The sequence below is a fragment of the Gossypium hirsutum genome, chromosome D04 (genome assembly GCF_007990345.1).
Source record: "Gossypium hirsutum isolate 1008001.06 chromosome D04, Gossypium_hirsutum_v2.1, whole genome shotgun sequence".
NCBI lineage: Eukaryota > Viridiplantae > Streptophyta > Magnoliopsida > Malvales > Malvaceae > Gossypium > Gossypium hirsutum.
This window is the reverse complement of record NC_053440.1, coordinates 7,586,310-7,603,455: the sequence shown is the minus strand read 5'-3', so window position 1 is coordinate 7,603,455 and position 17,146 is coordinate 7,586,310. Positions and strand designations below refer to the sequence as shown.

Below are 17,146 nucleotides of genomic sequence, written 5' to 3'. Positions count from 1 at the left end.
TTGAAAAAATTGGTAAAAAAACACAAAAAAAAACCTTGGTAAAGGATTTTATAGTATTTTTTAAAAATGGAAAGATGATATAAAACCAATGACTAAAAATAAAGTTTTGGATCTAGTTGATTTGCTTAAAAATTGTAAAAGAAGATTATTGTAAATGGGTCTTTAAGATAAAGCGTGACCGAAAAGATAATGCTGAACGATTTAAAGCTAGACTTATCACCAAAGGTTTCAATTAAAAAGAAGGCATTGATTACAAAGATGATTTAAAAACCATTATGGTATTGGTCACTCATTATAATTTAGAGTTGTACCCAATGGATATAAAACTATCTTTCTTAATGGGGATTTAAATACATGGTGTATAAATTAAAGAAGTGGTATCTTAAGTATATTAAGTTTACTAATATTATAACTTCCTTTGATTTTAAGGAACACACCATTGATCAGTACGTATACATACATGAAGGTCAATGGGAGCAAGTTTATTTTTCTTATTCTATACGTTGACGATATTTTGCTAGCCATTAATGATTTTGGTTTATTCTATGCAACCAAAAAGTTTCTCTCTAAGAATTTTGAAATGGATATGAGAGACGCGACTTATGTGTTATTTCAAAATTCTTATCACATATTTCAATTCTATAATCTTTATTATTAAATCATGAAAGTAATAACTTTTGAGTTGAAGTGGGAGGATGCAAGAATTTACATGACCTTTATGATATTTATTAGATATTATTGTATATTATTTAATAATTAATAATGACTTAATAATTTATTTAAATCTAAATCCAATTGATTAGTTAAACATGTATTTTGTTAAAAAAATAATTATATTATTTGAATTTGTGTCTATTTGAATAATTAAAATTCTTAGAGACATGTTATGAAAATGAGTGTTGATAGGAAAGATACCTATTAGTATTCTATAAATAATGAATCTGGTCCTCTCTATCCCATTCCAATTAGATACACATTCTTCATCAATGTTGTGTTATTAAAGAATTTAGAGATTAAGTGTCAATTTCTACAACATATGTGGGTTTTTTTTTTTTTTCAAAAAGCATCATGGACAAAAGTAAGCTTTTCTTGGATTGAATGTGAATATATTAAATCATGGGTTTTATGTTTACGTATAAACACCTTTATTTTTTAAAAAAAAAATCTTAATTTTTAATGTTTATTTTATGATATATATATAGGGGAGGGATCCGATTATATAATGTAAAACTAACAAAGTTTTACTCTCTTTTATAACTTTTTCTGGGATTGATATAATAACAATTTAAGCTGTCATATCTTATTTCTATTCATTGATCATACATGTCAAGTTTATAGTAAAAAAATTTTTAACTATTTATTTTATATAAAAAAATTCAACCATTAAATATATACTAATATGGACAATATTTTAGATCAATATAACAGAGATATCGAATCGATTTAAAATTTTACATGCATAATATGTACAATTATATGGATAAATACAACAGTTGGATTATTAAAATATCAATTCTTAAAAAAGTTATGAAAATGATGTAAATCATATTAATTTTACACCGATATAAGTGGATGTGTAAATATATAAATATATTTCTAATGGAATACAAATTACCATAATATACATTGAATGATTTAAGAAAAAATGGAATGGAATAAAGTGGGTAGCTAGAGATTCTGAAAGTAAAATGTGGTCACCATCCTGGTAAAATTACTCATAATGTTGTAATATATATGGTCCCCTAGCATTCACTCCATCGATTCGCCATTTCTCCATCTCTATAAATGCTTCAACTTAAATACTCTCTTCATTACCAAGCTTTTCTGATTAAATGATACAATATCATATAATACATTTGTATAACACCAGCGATAAACAAGGCTTTGGGATACAAGCTTTCTGATGAATTACTTACATATTATGTATGTACAAAGACTGAGTTTGTATTTCAAAGCCTTGGTTTTGTTGCTGCTGTTGTTTTGGAGTTGTGCATGAGCCAATAGTAAGTGAAAATTACTTTCATACAATTGATTTGTACATATTATTGTGTTTAGAGTATAGATTATGTACAAATGGTAATGTTTGATTGGAAAAGTCTTAATAAAAAACATCTAAAATGTCGTGGTGGACTTTTAAAATTATACAAAAGTACTAACTTTGTATCAGTTAAAGAACTTGATCTCATCCGAAGTTTGGGAAGTTTCATATTAGAACTCAGAAAGGGAAAAAAAAACAGGGATTATTGGTTTTTGTTAATCTAAGACAAGAATGTGTGGATTAAATCTGGGTTTAATCGTGATAATGATAGGATTAGTGGTGGAAACAGAGATAGGGGAATCGATGAGATTTGAGCTGGATTCTGGGAAAACCAAATGCATTGCAGAAGACATAAAGGCAAATGCAATGACGGTTGGGAAATACAGCATTGTGAACCCAAGTGAAGGTCAACCTTTTCCTGATTCTCATAAACTGGTAGTCAGGGTATGTTGTAAACAATTTTGATGATTTTTGTGTTAAATGTTTGTGTTTGCGAAATTAAATAAATGATGAAATAGGGTGTGTTCACCAAAGGGGAACAATTATCACCTAGGAGATCAAGTGGATTCAGGTACATTTGCATTTACAGCAGCAGAGAGTGGGGATTACACCACTTGTTTTTGGGCAAATAAACACAAGCCTCCTGTCAAGATGACCATTGAGTTCGATTGGAAAAGTGGTGTTGCTGCTAAGGATTGGTCCAAGGTTGCTAAGAAAGGCCAGGTTGAGGTGTGTCTTCCCCTCCCCCCCCCCCCAACTATTATTATTCGTCATTTTCTGCATTTCTAAAGATTATTCTAAGATTATTTATTTGTGAATGAATGTCAAATACGAGTATTTTTTTTATACGAATATGTCTTAGACACCGCTAATGGCTTAATATTTGGTTTCATTTGATGCTAGACAATGGAAATTGAGTTGAAGAAACTGTATGACACAGTATCAGCCATTCATGAAGAGATGTTCTATCTTCGTGAGAGGTATGAAACAACCATTGCTGTTATAATAGCTGTGAATTCATGACTCCCCTAGTTGAGGACGAAGATAGTTTAGGGGAAATGCAGGGTCTGGAAAACATCATAGGCTTGGATTCCATGTTTTCTTATTCAACTTGCATGTTTTACAGGGACGAAGAAATGCAGGAGCTAAACAAAGAAACAAATTCAAAAATGGCTACTCTAAGTTTCTTTTCGCTGCTTCTTTGCTTGTATGTGGCTGGCTTGCAGATATGGCATCTAAAGTCATTTTTTGAGAGCAAGAAGCTCCTCTAGTTTTCCTTCTCTTCCCTTACTAAGAGCCATGGTTAGGTGCGATCCCCAGAAATTAAATGAAAATAGACTTATTTATCAATTTAAAGTGGAAATTTTGTAGTTTTTGTTCTATTCCCTAAAGCTCAGTTTTGGATTAGAAGGGAGCAACCCTACCTTCATTTTTCTTTTATTTATAAACTTTAATTTAGTGTAATTATACACATAAAACTCTAATTATGGTCCAAATGTATACTTAAAACTTTAATTTTAATTTAATCACACACACAAAAATAAATACATCAATTTATTTTTATATTAGATAAATATAATTATTTATGTATGCATCATATAAACATTTTATATCAATAATTGCATTAATAATTTACATGAAGTGAATTAAATCAAATTTTTATATATAAAATTGTACAAAATCAAAATTCATGTATTACATTTGTACATTAAACCATAGTTCATGTATAGTTTTAAAATTTGTCCCTTTCAAACAGGCGATCGGCCATTTCTCGGTTGCACCTTCATTGTTCTTTCCAAAAATTAAATGTAATAAGACTATTTAATTAAGATGAAATTTTTTGTTGTTTGCATAAACCCATTAACAAATTATGCTACTTTTTCTTTGTAAGCTGATGTGCAAGTGGACAACTATCATAAAAGTCATCAAATAAAATTGAAACGATGAATAATACAGTGTCTTTGGGTTTATGAAGCACACATTTCAAATTGGCACTCAAAATGGGAAACAAAATAATAATAATAAAAACTTCTCCAAAAAAAACCCAAAAACCAAGAGTTGAAGATAAAAACAAACAGGGATTATTTAGCAAGTTTGAAGTACAAAATAACGATGATAGCAATGATGAGGAGTGATATAATGATACCTACGATCCACTTGTTCCGGCTCATCCTCCTCGACATATTTGTCAAAATTCTCTTGCTCTTGCCAATGTTGTCATCCACTCCATGAAGCTGTAACCAAATAAGAAACCCAACTTCAGATGTTTACGATCAACCATTACATCTTGATGAGATAAAACCCATGGTTTAATTATCGAATAATCCTCTTACGACATCGCATGCTCATGCAATGGAAAGGTTCACAATCAACAACAAGAGTTGACAGGGAAAATTTATGGTCAAATAACCGTAATCAAGTAATAAATTGGTGTTAAAAACATCTAGACAGTCATGTACTATGGTAAAGCAATGTTTCAGGTACAATAGATATTGGTTCAAACAAGTAAAACATAGATCACAATATTAATGAAAAACTGTCTAAATGTGGACATGATTCAAATCTAACAAAATAATATGTTTTACCTACAAGTCTGTATTATCAAATTTCATAAATTCACATCAGCATTGAGGCTGTTTTTCATTAAGAACGTTATCAATTTTACTTGTTTGCATCAATATCAACAAAGAGATATTAAATTACTGAATAATACAGTAAAACAAATTGCACCTCTGGACTACATTAAAATTTACAAAGCCTCCTAGATACTTTAACCAACAAAAAGGTTTATAAGTCTAACTATTAAATAAGCCTTCAACATAAAAACTCAAGCAATAGTAACTCAAAATGGGGAGAAAGAAAATAATAATGCTTGCTTTGTACAAGGTAGCATGCTGATGCCTTTTTGGGATGAAACTAACATCATAATCAAACAGTTCCTAAATAGAGATGGAAAGAAACAACAAATCCAATATGATAAAACTAAAGCTAAAAAGAGCATACTACTTGTGTAGAGTATTATAGAACATAAGCCGTAAAGAGATACCGTGTTATTGGCATGTAAGAGAGACTGTCGTTGGGAATGCAAATCTTGAAGTATTGAAACACCAAGCTCTTCAGTTTCCAGCATGGTTCTTCTGCTGTCCTTAATTCTGTCACTGCTTTGATTCAACCGCTCTGTAGTTGTCATCAATCTTGATCTTTGATCAGCTGATGCCTATTGCATGTTCATTTATAACTAATCAAAAGTTAAACGTAAAGAACAGAACAATTATAGAACAACAGCACATTAAAAATTTAGGCATAAGAACCAAAATATACCGTGAGGGCATCAGCCATTCCAGACTCCAACAACTCATCTCGAGCAGATGGATTTAAATTGCCAGATGCAATTCTTTTAACTTCACTTTTGAGATTGTTAAGATCTGACTTATATTCCCGTAACTTAGCAAGAAGTACAGCCTTAACATTTGGCTGCAAGCTTCTTGCCTCAAGGTCCATTTTCCGAATCTGAGAAACAAAATGAGCAATATCAAGTTCAATACTCAAATAAAGGAAAGAACAAATGAGAATCTGAAACATGCAATGAACCAGGTACCAGAGCTTCTGCATCTTCTAGTCTGGCTTTTATTTCAGAAAGTTTTTGTTTCTTCTTCTCTGAAAATCAGGAAACCAATTAAGAATTGGAACAAGAACAATTGGCTAATTAGAAATGCTGATGCTCAAAGAAATTGGAAACATTTCTCACTGAACACCTCTGATGAATTACACATGAACCTCTACAAAACTCCTTACACAGGTAGAAGCAAAGGTAGCCTTACAACAGTTTTTTTCTTAAAATAAGGTAACTTAAAATTTTTATTCCACCAGGGACATACATTGATCTTTCTTATTCCTTAAATGGTATACCATTAGCCATATCAGCTCAATGTCATTATTACCAGGCCATAAGTCGATGACTTCAATTCAACTATGTTGCTCCAAGTCTTATTTTTTCTTGAAGTACCCATGTTGGACAGATATCCAAACAAAGGCATGGGTGTATGACCATCCAAAGGCACTCCAAATAAATTTTTATTCCACCAGGGACATACATTGATCTTTCTTATTCCTTAAATGGTATACCATAAGCCATATCAGCTCAATGTCATTATTACCAGGCCATAAGTCGATGACTTCAATTCAACTATGTTGCTCCAAGTCTTAATTTTTCTTGAAGTACACATGTTGGACAGATATCCAAACAAAGGCATGGGTGTATGACCATCCAAAGGCACTCCAAATAAATTGGAGAACTTTAAAGAAGTAAAACATACCTATGTCGAATACACACTTATATCCAACACTCGCATTAAGTCCGAGTAACATAGATAACTTTTTCCTTTGACTTCCCTTTTTTACTTTGTTTATTCTTTTTTATATCCAAATGTCTTAATCTCTGTCTAGCAAACTCTTTTCCATCGCTTCCATGTTGTAGGTATTCACATGATACAAGCAATTAAGAACAAACTAAGAGCCTTCTTAAAGCTTCACCATCGCACACTAAAATATGACAAGGTTATACAAGTTGCTTTGGAAAATTCCAATTCATGGCTTTTTAAATATATTGGTATGCAGTTAAATAACTGAAAACTAATCCCAATCACAAAATGCATTCCACTATATACTTCAGAATCACGTTCTAAATTTCACTTTATCGCCTAAATTCAGGGCATTTCAAATGCTTCAATAGATGTATTTAGGTCAAAGTCCTAAAATTAAGTGGCAAATGTTCGAGTTTTCCCCAAATCTACATCAACGCCTTAGAAAAATCCACAAAGAAGTATAAATAAATAAACAAATACATACTTGAAGCAGAAAATAACATCGTCAAAATCATGAATATTAATTAAATTATATTAAATTTGAATTTAAAAACAAAACGAGAGATAAAGTAAATCCGATCTTGATTTATTCTACTTAATATCTCCCAATTAAGCATTCTTTTTGTTTCAAAAATTAAATTAAATCCTAAACTGTAATCAGCATAGTTGCAACAAAGTTAACACAAAATAACCTGAGCATCCTTAATCACGCTAAATTAGAAACAGAACCACTGATTATGCCATTACGTAACAGCAATCAGGAGCAAAAAGAATTAAAGAAATAAAGAAAATCGTTTATATGCATAAAGATTTGAATTATAACCTCCATTCAGAGCACCAGAAGCCGTACACTTCTTGGAAAGATTCGCGGATAGCTCGCAATACTGCCGTTCATATCCTTCGAAAACTTCACTCATCTTTTAATTACCTTTTTCTAAAATACTATTCTTTAAAATCAACTGAAAAATATGGAAATTCAATTGAAAATCAGCACAAAATTTTATTAAAAAAAAAGTTGAAAACATTAGAGAGTGAGCGACCGAGGGAGGACCTGAGATGGTGAGGATCGTGGCTCGGTGGCTTTCGACAATATTCCTTACCTTTTAAGTAAAAGGAGACGGAACGACATCTCTTTTGGTTTATTATTGTTTATCGTTTTTCTCGTGTGAGGAAGTGGTGAGAGGGCGATGATAAACACACCTTAGTAATTTGATTGCTTTTGGGAGTCTCGAGGTCTGTGATTGACACGTATACAAGCTATAAACTTTGATTGTATTGTTCGAGGTTCTCTTAAAAAAACTAAAAAATCACAAATTAACTCCGACGGTTATTGAAATACAAATTTAAAAATAGCTATTACTTAAAATTAAACTGAATTTTATTTTCTTATTTAATATATAATTTATTTTAATTTTTTATTATAAAAAGTAAGTATTTTATATTTAAAATAGTAAAAATAATTCAAATTTCTTGAAGATTTAATATTTTTTTAAAATATTTATGAAAAATTGAAATGTTGTTAAATAATATTTAAAATTCATAAAACAAAGTTTATTTTGTCAAAATATGTCTAAAAATCCTATACAAAAAATTAACATGAAAAAATCAAAAACCGAACTAAATTATAATGGACAATTCAAAAACTCGACCAAATCGATATCACCCTAACAATGTTCTTGTTAGAATTATGTGACCCAAATTCTAAGAGATTGCTTGCAAGTCAAGTTAAACAAAAATATATTTTCTTTCTAAAAGATTTAGTATTTATTAGTATAATATATTTAGCATTTATTAGTATAGTTTATTTGACTTACTAATTTAGCCTATAAATAGGCTCCTTTACAATCTTAGAATTAAGAGACACCCATTAGATTAGAACTCATAACACATTCAGAGAATTTTGTGTTTACGTTTGAGGGTTCTTTGTTTTTCGGGTTTTTGGGGTTTAGTTTTTATCTCCATCTTTTGTACTCTTCATTCTTTTGCCATTATAGTAAAATTATCTTTGCCCGTGGTTTTTTATCCTCTTTTAAGGGGTTTTTCCACGTTAAATTTGTGTGTTCATCTTCTCAATTTCTTCTACTATTTTTACTTGTTCGTTGCTTAATCGGGACGATCCTAACAAGTGGTATTAGAGCTAGTTTAACTTTCATAGATCAGCCCGGTCAGAGATGGCAGCAACAAGGTTTGAAATTAAGAAGTTCGATGGTGAGACAAATTTCAATCTGTGGCAAGTTCGGATGATGGCAATTCTAGTTCAAAATGGCTTGAAAAATGTTGTTACAGGGAAAAAGCCTGAGAATCTAAATCAAACAGAATGAGAAGAGCTTGATGAAAAGGCCTTGTCTGCAATCCAGTTGTGCCTCGCGAATACAGTATTGCAGGAGGTATTGATGGAGAAGACCTCATTCGCCTTGTGGAAAAGGTTAGAAACTCTTTATGCGACTAAGTCTCTGGCTAACCGTTTAGTGTTGAAACAACGTCTATTTACGTTTCGCATGAACGAATGTGAGCTTCTTAAAGATCACATCAGTCAATTCATTACTCTTTTAAATGATTTAAAGAATGTTGAGGTTCATATTGACGATGAAGATCAAGCTATGCTATTATTGTGCTCTTTACCCTCTTCATACAAGTCTTTCAAGGAGACCCTGATTTATGGCAGAGACAAACTCTCGTTCGAAGATGTGAAGGGTCATTTGTTGAGTAGAGACAAACTCGACAATGAGTTTGATTTGAATAGCAAAGCAGATAGACAAGTTTCCGTTTTGGTAGCATCAAAGAAACGAGACAAAAGGTGTCGCTATTGCAAAAAGTTAGGTCACGTCAAAGCAGATTGTTATAAACTGCGAAATAAAAGAGCTGCTGAGAGTAACGAGGAAGATGTAGCTGGTGCTAATTTGGTCGATGAAGGCGGTGATGATTTCTTGTTAGTGTCAACGAGCGATAACTCCAAGCTTACGTCTGAGTGGATCCTAGATTCAGGATGTTCTTTCCACATGTGTCCCAATAGAGAATGGTTCTCCACATACAGTTCAGTTGAAGGTGGAGTTGTGCACATGGGAAACGATTCATCTAGTAAAATAATCGGTATTGGTACTGTTAAAATTAGGATACACGATGGGACGATTAGGACACTCTCAGATGTCAGGTATGTACCTGATTTACGAAAGAATCTTATCTCCTTGAGTATTTTAGACTTGAAAGGATGCAGAATCAACATCGAGTCGAGCGACATTAAAGTATCTCATGGAGCTCTCGTTTTGTTAAAAGGTAAAAGAACCGGCAGTCTTTATATTCTGGAAGGTTCTACAGTGACCGGTAAAATCGGACGTCCCTCGTCCGTTACGGAGTCAAAGTCAACTCATTTGAAGCGGAGGCAACTTGGTCATAGGAGGGAAAAAGGTATGATTGTTTCGTTGAAGAGAGGTTCTCTTTTGGATGCAGGTTTTGAAAAGTTAGGGCACTGTATTCGTGAAAATCAGACCCGGGTTAGTTTTGATTTGGCAGTGCACAAGTCGAAGGCTAGAAGTCTTCCAGCTTCTAAGCATAGATTCGACTCAGTTAATTCCCTGCATAGTTCAAGATAGGCTCGTGGCGGGTTCTGGCAAAGATGGCATTGAAAGAATTCGTGTCAAGGTGGAGATTGTTAGAATTATGTGACCCAAATTCTAAGAGATTGCTTGCAAGTCAAGTTAAACAAAAATATATTTTCTTTCTAGAAGATTTAGTATTTATTAGTATAATATATTTAGCATTTATTAGTATAGTTTATTTGACTTACTAATTTAGCCTATAAATAGGTTCCTTTACAATCTTAGAATTAAGAGACACCCATTAGATTAGAACTCATAACACATTCAGAGAATTTTGTGTTTACGTTTGAGGGTTCTTTGTTTTTCGGGTTTTCGGGGTTTAGTTTTTATCTCCATCTTTTGTACTCTTCATTCTTTTGCCATTATAGTAAAATTATCTTTGCCCGTGGTTTTTTATCCTCTTTTGAGGGGTTTTTCCACATTAAATTTGTGTGTTCATCTTCTCAATTTCTTCTACTATTTTTACTTGTTCGTTGCTTAATCGGGACGATCCTAACAGTTCTACTTTTCTGTAAAACTCTTAGTATGATTAGTCTTTGCGTTCTTTGTTCCGTATTAGCAACTATATATTAGTCAATAAAATTTTCCCCCCAAGGCATGCATTCTTAAGTACTATTATAGAAAAGATGAAGTCTTTCATGCTATTAACAAAAAAAGAAAAAGAAAGGAATGATGGCTATTAAGCTTATGATCTGTGGATTGGGGATTTCTTGACCAATTCTTTTTGAAGGTGGGGTTTTTATGAATGGAGGGTTCAAAGAATTGTGGAATATATGACTAATGTCAATTTTCTCTATGGTTGTGAATGGAATGAGAGGAAAGGAATTTTGATCATAGGTTAAGGTAAGATGATCCACTTTGACCTTATCTCTTTCATTTTGTTGTTAATACTCCCTCGACCCTCTTTTAGGAAACGATTAATAATAATCATTTCAAATGTTTCAAAATCAAACCTTGATGAATTATTTTGATACATTTCTTTTTTGCGGACGATTGTCTCATTTTCAGAGTTACAAACAAAAGTAATTGTGTAGATGTTATTGATAGTCTACTACGATTCGAAAATGCTTCAAGGCAAGTAGCTAACTTCAACTAGTCTTCCATATTTTTTTACCAATACGCTAACATAGGTGAAATGCTCTTTGAGAGGCACGATAGAAGTAAATGATATACAAAATGATTCTAAATACCTCGAACTTCAAGTTATATGGGCGAGAGCAAGAAAGAAGCCTTAGATTTCATCCATGAGAAAATCCATGTCATAACTCAAGGGTGAAAAGGAAAGTTCTTATCTCATGCGGATCGAGAAACTTTGTTCAAAGAAGTTGCTTTAGTTCTTCTGATTTATTTCATGCAATATTTTAATTACCAAATATATTTTTCCAATCACTCAACAACACCCTCAATAAATTTTGATGCGACAAGTCAATCTATAAAGAAAGAGGATATTAATAAATGAGTTGATACATCTCGCACAAGCTAAAACAATGGAGGAATGGGGTTTAGAGAATTTCAAAATTATAATATTGCTCTTTTAGACAAACAAGCTTTGTTGTTGCTATATTTCCCATATGCTTTTTGGGCATGTATCAGGAAAGGCATTTACATCCTTTCATCATGCTTAAAGGCTTTAATCTAATGGGTCTTCATGGGCATGGAAAAGCTTACTTGAAGGTTTTTCTCTTTTGAAAAAAACCTTAGGTGGATGTCGAAACCTTTTTTTTTGAAAAATGGGTCGACTTTTATTTTAAAAATAAAAACGAATATAGGAGTCGCCACCAATCCTTTTTATTAGGTGTGATCGGAGTACCTCGCTATTTGATCGTTTTAATAAATAGTTTGATTTATTAAAACATTATTTTTGGGTCTACAAAAAATCCAAACAACGGGTTCGGGAGTCAGTTACGCACGAGGAAGGATTAGCACCCTCGATACGCCCAAAATTGGTACCTAGTTGATTACTTAATGTCTTAATATCGAAAATTAAAAACTCGAAAAGAATTTAAAATACGATCCATTGTTAAAATATTAAAAATTTTCGAGAAATGAGCATATTTCACGTTAATCGAGAAAGAGAATTATGTCCCGTAAGTTAGGACACAATTTCTTAAACCCCGATACGAGAATAATTGAAAATTTTCTTAAATAAATCAAAATGTATGTTAAAGACCCTTCTATCTCGAGAGAACAAAATGTCACGTCCAGTAAGTTAGGATACAACACCTCGAATCCTCGAGAATAAACTTTTCTTTTATTTTTTTAAGACTCACATATTTTAATTTTAAAAGGATATTCGGTCATTTAGGTTCAACGAGAAAAAATCGAAACCTAGTAAGTTAGGGCACGACTTCTCGCCTTTCTAAATACAGAACATTGCCTTATTTTGAAAATTTTCTTTATTATAAAATTTTGAACGACGTGTATTTTCCTTTGAAGTATGGTGTAAAAGGAATATATTTGAACGTGGCTTGCGATATAATTATAATAATAATGAAATGAAAATAACACAAAAAAATACGATAAAAAATGAAGGCAATTTTAAATACTAAAGCACCAAGAAATAATAACTATGTATTTAAATAAATAAATAAAAATAGTAAATATATATATAAAACAATATATATAAGGAAAATAATAATAGTAATAATAATATTACATTAATTAATTTAATAATGAAATAGCCAAAATAACAAAAAGGACTAAATCGAGCTTTAAAACCAAATTTTGGGGCGAATCAAAAATAAATAAGAAGATAAGGACCAAATTGAATGCACGAATAACAAGGAGGGACCAAATGGGAATAATCCCCAACCTCTAAAATGCACATCTTCATGGTGGACCAAATTGAAAGCCGAAATAAATTATAGGGCAAAATTAAAAAATGAAATAAACTTGATTGTAAATAATAAAAAGATGGAAGGGCTAAAAGCGCAATTAGCCCTTCCGTTAAAAAACACGCGGATCCTAGGGAGCAGGTCGGGTCGGCACGCGGGTCAGACTTAAACGGCGTCGTTTTGGCGCTTGTTAACCCTAGCCCAAAACGGCGTCGTTTTGTATCTCTATTTAAACCAAATTTTTTTCTCAAAACTCATTTCTGCCGCCCCTCAAAAAAAATTTTAAAAACCTTTTTCTTTTCTCTGCTAGGGTTCCAAGCCTAGCCTTAGAGTCCGTCACCGGCTTGTCACGCCTCCGTCGTATCCCCCACTGTGGGTAGTGGTCGGAGCTACGCAAAAATGGGGCTTTTAGCCCCTATTAAAACGGATTTGAAGGCGAAGCCTTCCTAGTCCAGAAAATCGTGAAGAAAATGACCCTATACCCTTTTTTAAAACCAACTTCGGTGGCAGAGAAAGAATCCCCAGCAAGGTGGTCACGGGCGTTCAGATGAGCCTTTTCTTCTTATTTTTTTATCATTTTTGTCTATAAAAAGAAACAATGAAAAATAGAACCGAACAAATGTTTAAAATGAAAATAAAAATAGGGATTCACCTCTAAAGTATTATTTTTTTGTTTTTATTTTCTAATGTTCGTCGTTTTTTTTAATCAGTTTCTGTATTCTCCAAAAACCCCTTACAATCCGTTTGAATCCCCTCTATATAGCCATTTTTACACAATTTTTATTCTATTTGTTTGTTGTCACTTCTTTCTCTGATCTTTGCAGACGCAAATGGCAATGGCAAGTAGAGTTGGTGGCTGCGACGGTGGCAGTGGCTAGGGCAGAGCTGAGGGCTAGCTAGGGTTTCAGCTTTTCTGAAACCTTAGTTTGACTATTGGGTCAGCTGGGTTTGGGTCTGATTTGGGTATTAGGCCTGGCATATAATTGGGTTTAGTTTAGTTTGTTGGGCTGGGGTATTTTGGGTTAATTTTGTTGTAATGGACTAGGACTGTTTTATTATTTTTGGTTTGTTTTTATTTATTTTTGGGTCTTGGGCCCAGACCAAAATTGGCCTATTATAGTTGTCCCTCTTTGATCATTGTCGTGTAACGAGAATGGAGCAAAGACTTCAAAAAGTCTAATTTTGTCCGGTCTTGCCGAGTCTTGACTTCTTTGGGTGCTTTTCTTCTTCAAGTAGCCTCCTTCCAGTCCACTGTGTCTTGTTGCTTCGATCCACTCCACTGAAATTCAGAGAGATATGACTTGTAGCTTCAATCTACTCTGCCGCAACTTCAGGGGGACGAGATTTATGGTTTTAGTCTGCTCCACTGCAACTTCAGGGAGATAAGACTTGTTATGATAGATTTAATCTGACCTACTGCAACTTCAGAGGTATAGGATTCATCATTTTAATCCGCTCCACAACAACTTCAGGGAGATAGGATTAGTAGCTTCAATCTGCTCCACTGCAACTTCAAGGAGATAAGATTGGTATCTTCAACCTGCTCCACTGCAACTTCAGGGAGATAAGGTTTGCAGCTTTAATTGCTCCACTGCAACTTCAGAGAGATAAGACTTGTTATGGTAGATTTAATCCGACCTATTGCAACTTCAGAGGTATAGGATTCATCATTTTAATCCGCTCCACTGCAACTTCAGGGAGATAAGATTAGTAGCTTCAATCTGCTACATTGCAACTTCAGAGAGATAAGATTGGTATCTTCAACCTGCTCCACTGCAACTTTAGGGAGATAAGGTTGGTTATCTTTAGTCTGCTCCACTGCAACTTTAGGGAGATAAGACTTGTTATGGTAGATTTAATTCGACCTACTGCAACTTCAGAGGTATAGGATTCATCGTTTTAATCCACTCCACTGCAACTTTAGGAAGATAGGATTAGTAGGTTCAATCTGCTCCACTGCAACTTTAGGGAGATAAGGTTTGATATGATCTGCTCTACTACAACTTCAGAGAGATAAAATATGTTAGCTTTAATATATTCCACTGCAACTTCAGGGAGATAAGACTTGTATCTTCAACCTACTCTACTTCAACTTCAACTTCAGGGAAATAAGGTTTGTTACTTCAACCTGCTCTACTGCAACTTCAGAGAGATAAGGTTTGTGGCTTTAATCTGCTCCACTACAACTTCAGGGAGAAGATTCGCCATGATGACTTCAATCCATCTCACTGCAACTTCAGGGGTATAGGATTTGTGGTTTCACTCATCTGTTCTCTGGGAAACATGGCCTGTAGAATCCATTTTATGGACCTATTTATGCCTAGTGATTAGGATGTCATGATCAGAATGAATCAAATGCTCATCACTAGATGTGTATGAATGATATTTACATGAATACAGAACGTCATTTTTCAAGAATGATCCCTCTTTAATGCTTAAGTTGTCATTACTCTTTGTTCATCAAGGTTATATTGTTGATGTGTTACCATGCCTTTTTGTTTAGTTGGTATCTTTAACAGAAAATCTAAAGAAATAGTCCCAATTTAGACTATTCTTTCTCAAATGTTGCCAACCTTTAGGTTAATTCTAAACAATAGTCCTGTTTCAGGTCCTCGTACTATTTAGAAGCTTTCAAAGTAATATGCAGAACTCCTTTTACTTGAATATTATCAGTCCATTAATCGTTATTTCAATGGAAAATACTTGAAAAAGATTATCAAAATGGACAAGATGAAATTTTATTGAAATCAAAGCTCGAAATGAATAAATTGATCAAGATAGCAAATTTTTCTAAGATACGAAATGAATAAGATAAAAATAGGTCACCCAGATATCGCAGTATAAGCTTCTCCGCACAAACTTTTTGAGGACCCTTTTGAACTTGATATGTGTTTCGAAGATTCAAAATGCTTTGTTTTTGCCCCAAGATGTAGCATCCCTCCTTCTTGCTAATTCAGGCATAGTAAGACTACCGCATGCCCCACCTTCAATCAAAATTTGAATTTTCCTTTTCCTAGGTTTTCAATTCAAAACTCATTTGGTCTCAATGCTCCCTTTGCGGGTTTTCGCCTTGGCCTCTCCTTTCTCTTTTCTTTTCTTTTTCTTCTTCTTTTTTTCTTTTTTCTTTTTTTTTCTTTTTTCCTTTTTTTTCTTTTTTTTTAAAATAAAGTATTTCTTGTTTGAATCAGAATTCACAGGGTTAAGCAGGTTCTTGCCATCCATCCTAGTCAATATCGACGCTTTTCCAGATAAGGCCTTTCACAAAAGGTCCTTCCCAATTTAGCATCCACTTTCTTCTGAAGTCCTTTTGTATGGGAAGGATCTTCTTCGATACCATGTCCCCCTCATGGAATTTTCTGGGGCGAACCCTTTTGGTGAGCTCACATCATTTGTTTTTGGTACATTTGACCATGACAGATAAATTTGAACCTTGCTCTTCAATCAAGATTGGATCCAAAAAACTCAGAGAGAAGGAATCTCGACTTTTATGGGAAAAACCGCGATAAGCCAAAGAGAAAAGCGTAACCCCGGTAGAGGCTCTTTTTTTTGTTCTTTATTTTTTTTGCCTCCACTGCACTGTTTATTTTGGGGCGATATGGTGTTAATCTTGAACAGACTGCAAACTTCTGAAATCGTGTTGTTGTTCAAGTTTAGTGCATTTTTTAGATATGATCCTTTTTGGCATTCCATACTGACATATGATTTTTTTTAAGAATTCGTTGACTGTTGACTTTGTGGCATTGGCATATAAAGTAGCTTTCACCCACTTAGTAAAGGAATCGACGGCCACAAAGATAAATTAGTGACTGCTAGAAACTTTTAGCGAGATTGGTCCAATGACATCCATACCCCACATAGAGAAAGGCCATGGCTTCCATTGATTCTTTGTAAGGTAGGATCTTGCTCTACCATCCTTAACAAATCAGGAGATAAGTTGCAGTCTCGACCATCGTCAAAGTCCCGAGGTTCCTCTAGACACATATCTTGCTCAAAAGGAGGTTCTGAGTCAATAGCAGTGTCGCTCATATCATTGATATCTGGAGACCTATCATAGGGACGAAGAAATATCCAAAGAATAAAAGAATCTAAGAATATTTATATGTATAGAATGATTATGAATGAAATTGAAACAATAAAAGAATATTTGCTCGAAGTGAGAAACAAAGATGCATTTTATTAAAATAAAGATATTGACATAAGCCTATCTCACACAATGATTCTTATTACTCCTAGGCTTAGAGCATTAAGCGTGTTTTGGATATTGAAACTAAAGGTAACCTTATTTGGCATTTCTCAAAAAATGGTTGTTACTAT

At 33.3% G+C, this 17,146-nt stretch overlaps 2 protein-coding genes across 2 annotated transcripts; one reads left to right on the top strand and one right to left on the bottom strand.

The window, feature by feature from the left end:
• Window positions 1-2,090: 2,090 nt before the first annotated feature.
• LOC107895724 (transmembrane emp24 domain-containing protein p24delta8) lies at window positions 2,091-3,591 on the top strand. The gene is made up of 3 exons (XM_041091872.1): window positions 2,091-2,767; window positions 2,942-3,018; window positions 3,165-3,591. The coding sequence occupies exons 1-3, from the start codon at window positions 2,690-2,692 to the stop codon at window positions 3,307-3,309; spliced, it is 300 nt and encodes a 99-aa protein (XP_040947806.1). The 5' UTR covers window positions 2,091-2,689; the 3' UTR covers window positions 3,310-3,591.
• Window positions 3,592-3,949: 358 nt separating this feature from the next.
• Window positions 3,950-7,627, bottom strand: LOC107897369 (vesicle transport v-SNARE 13). The gene is made up of 6 exons (XM_016822808.2): window positions 7,454-7,627; window positions 7,226-7,361; window positions 5,637-5,695; window positions 5,360-5,548; window positions 5,085-5,255; window positions 3,950-4,272 (listed from the first exon to the last, which is right to left on the bottom strand). Exons 2-6 carry the CDS (start codon window positions 7,317-7,319, stop codon window positions 4,120-4,122), a joined length of 666 nt encoding a protein of 221 aa, XP_016678297.1. The 5' UTR covers window positions 7,320-7,361; window positions 7,454-7,627; the 3' UTR covers window positions 3,950-4,119.
• Between the last annotated feature and the right edge of the window lie 9,519 nt (window positions 7,628-17,146).

What these genes read in the sequence shown, in the direction of transcription:
- LOC107895724 (XM_041091872.1), top strand. Translation starts at nt 2,690, where the DNA reads ATGACCATTGAGTTCGATTGGAAAAGTGGTGTTGCTGCTAAGGATTGG. An exon ending in CTAAGAAAGGCCAGGTTGAG is followed by an intron (nt 2,768 to 2,941) that starts GTGTGTCTTCCC and finishes ATTTGATGCTAG; the next exon opens with ACAATGGAAATTGAGTTGAA. An exon ending in ATGTTCTATCTTCGTGAGAG is followed by an intron (nt 3,019 to 3,164) that starts GTATGAAACAAC and finishes CATGTTTTACAG; the next exon opens with GGACGAAGAAATGCAGGAGC.
- LOC107897369 (XM_016822808.2), bottom strand. Translation starts at nt 7,319, where the DNA reads ATGAGTGAAGTTTTCGAAGGATATGAACGGCAGTATTGCGAGCTATCC. An exon ending in TTCTGGTGCTCTGAATGGAG is followed by an intron (nt 5,696 to 7,225) that starts GTTATAATTCAA and finishes CCTGATTTTCAG; the next exon opens with AGAAGAAGAAACAAAAACTT. An exon ending in TAGAAGATGCAGAAGCTCTG is followed by an intron (nt 5,549 to 5,636) that starts GTACCTGGTTCA and finishes TTTGTTTCTCAG; the next exon opens with ATTCGGAAAATGGACCTTGA.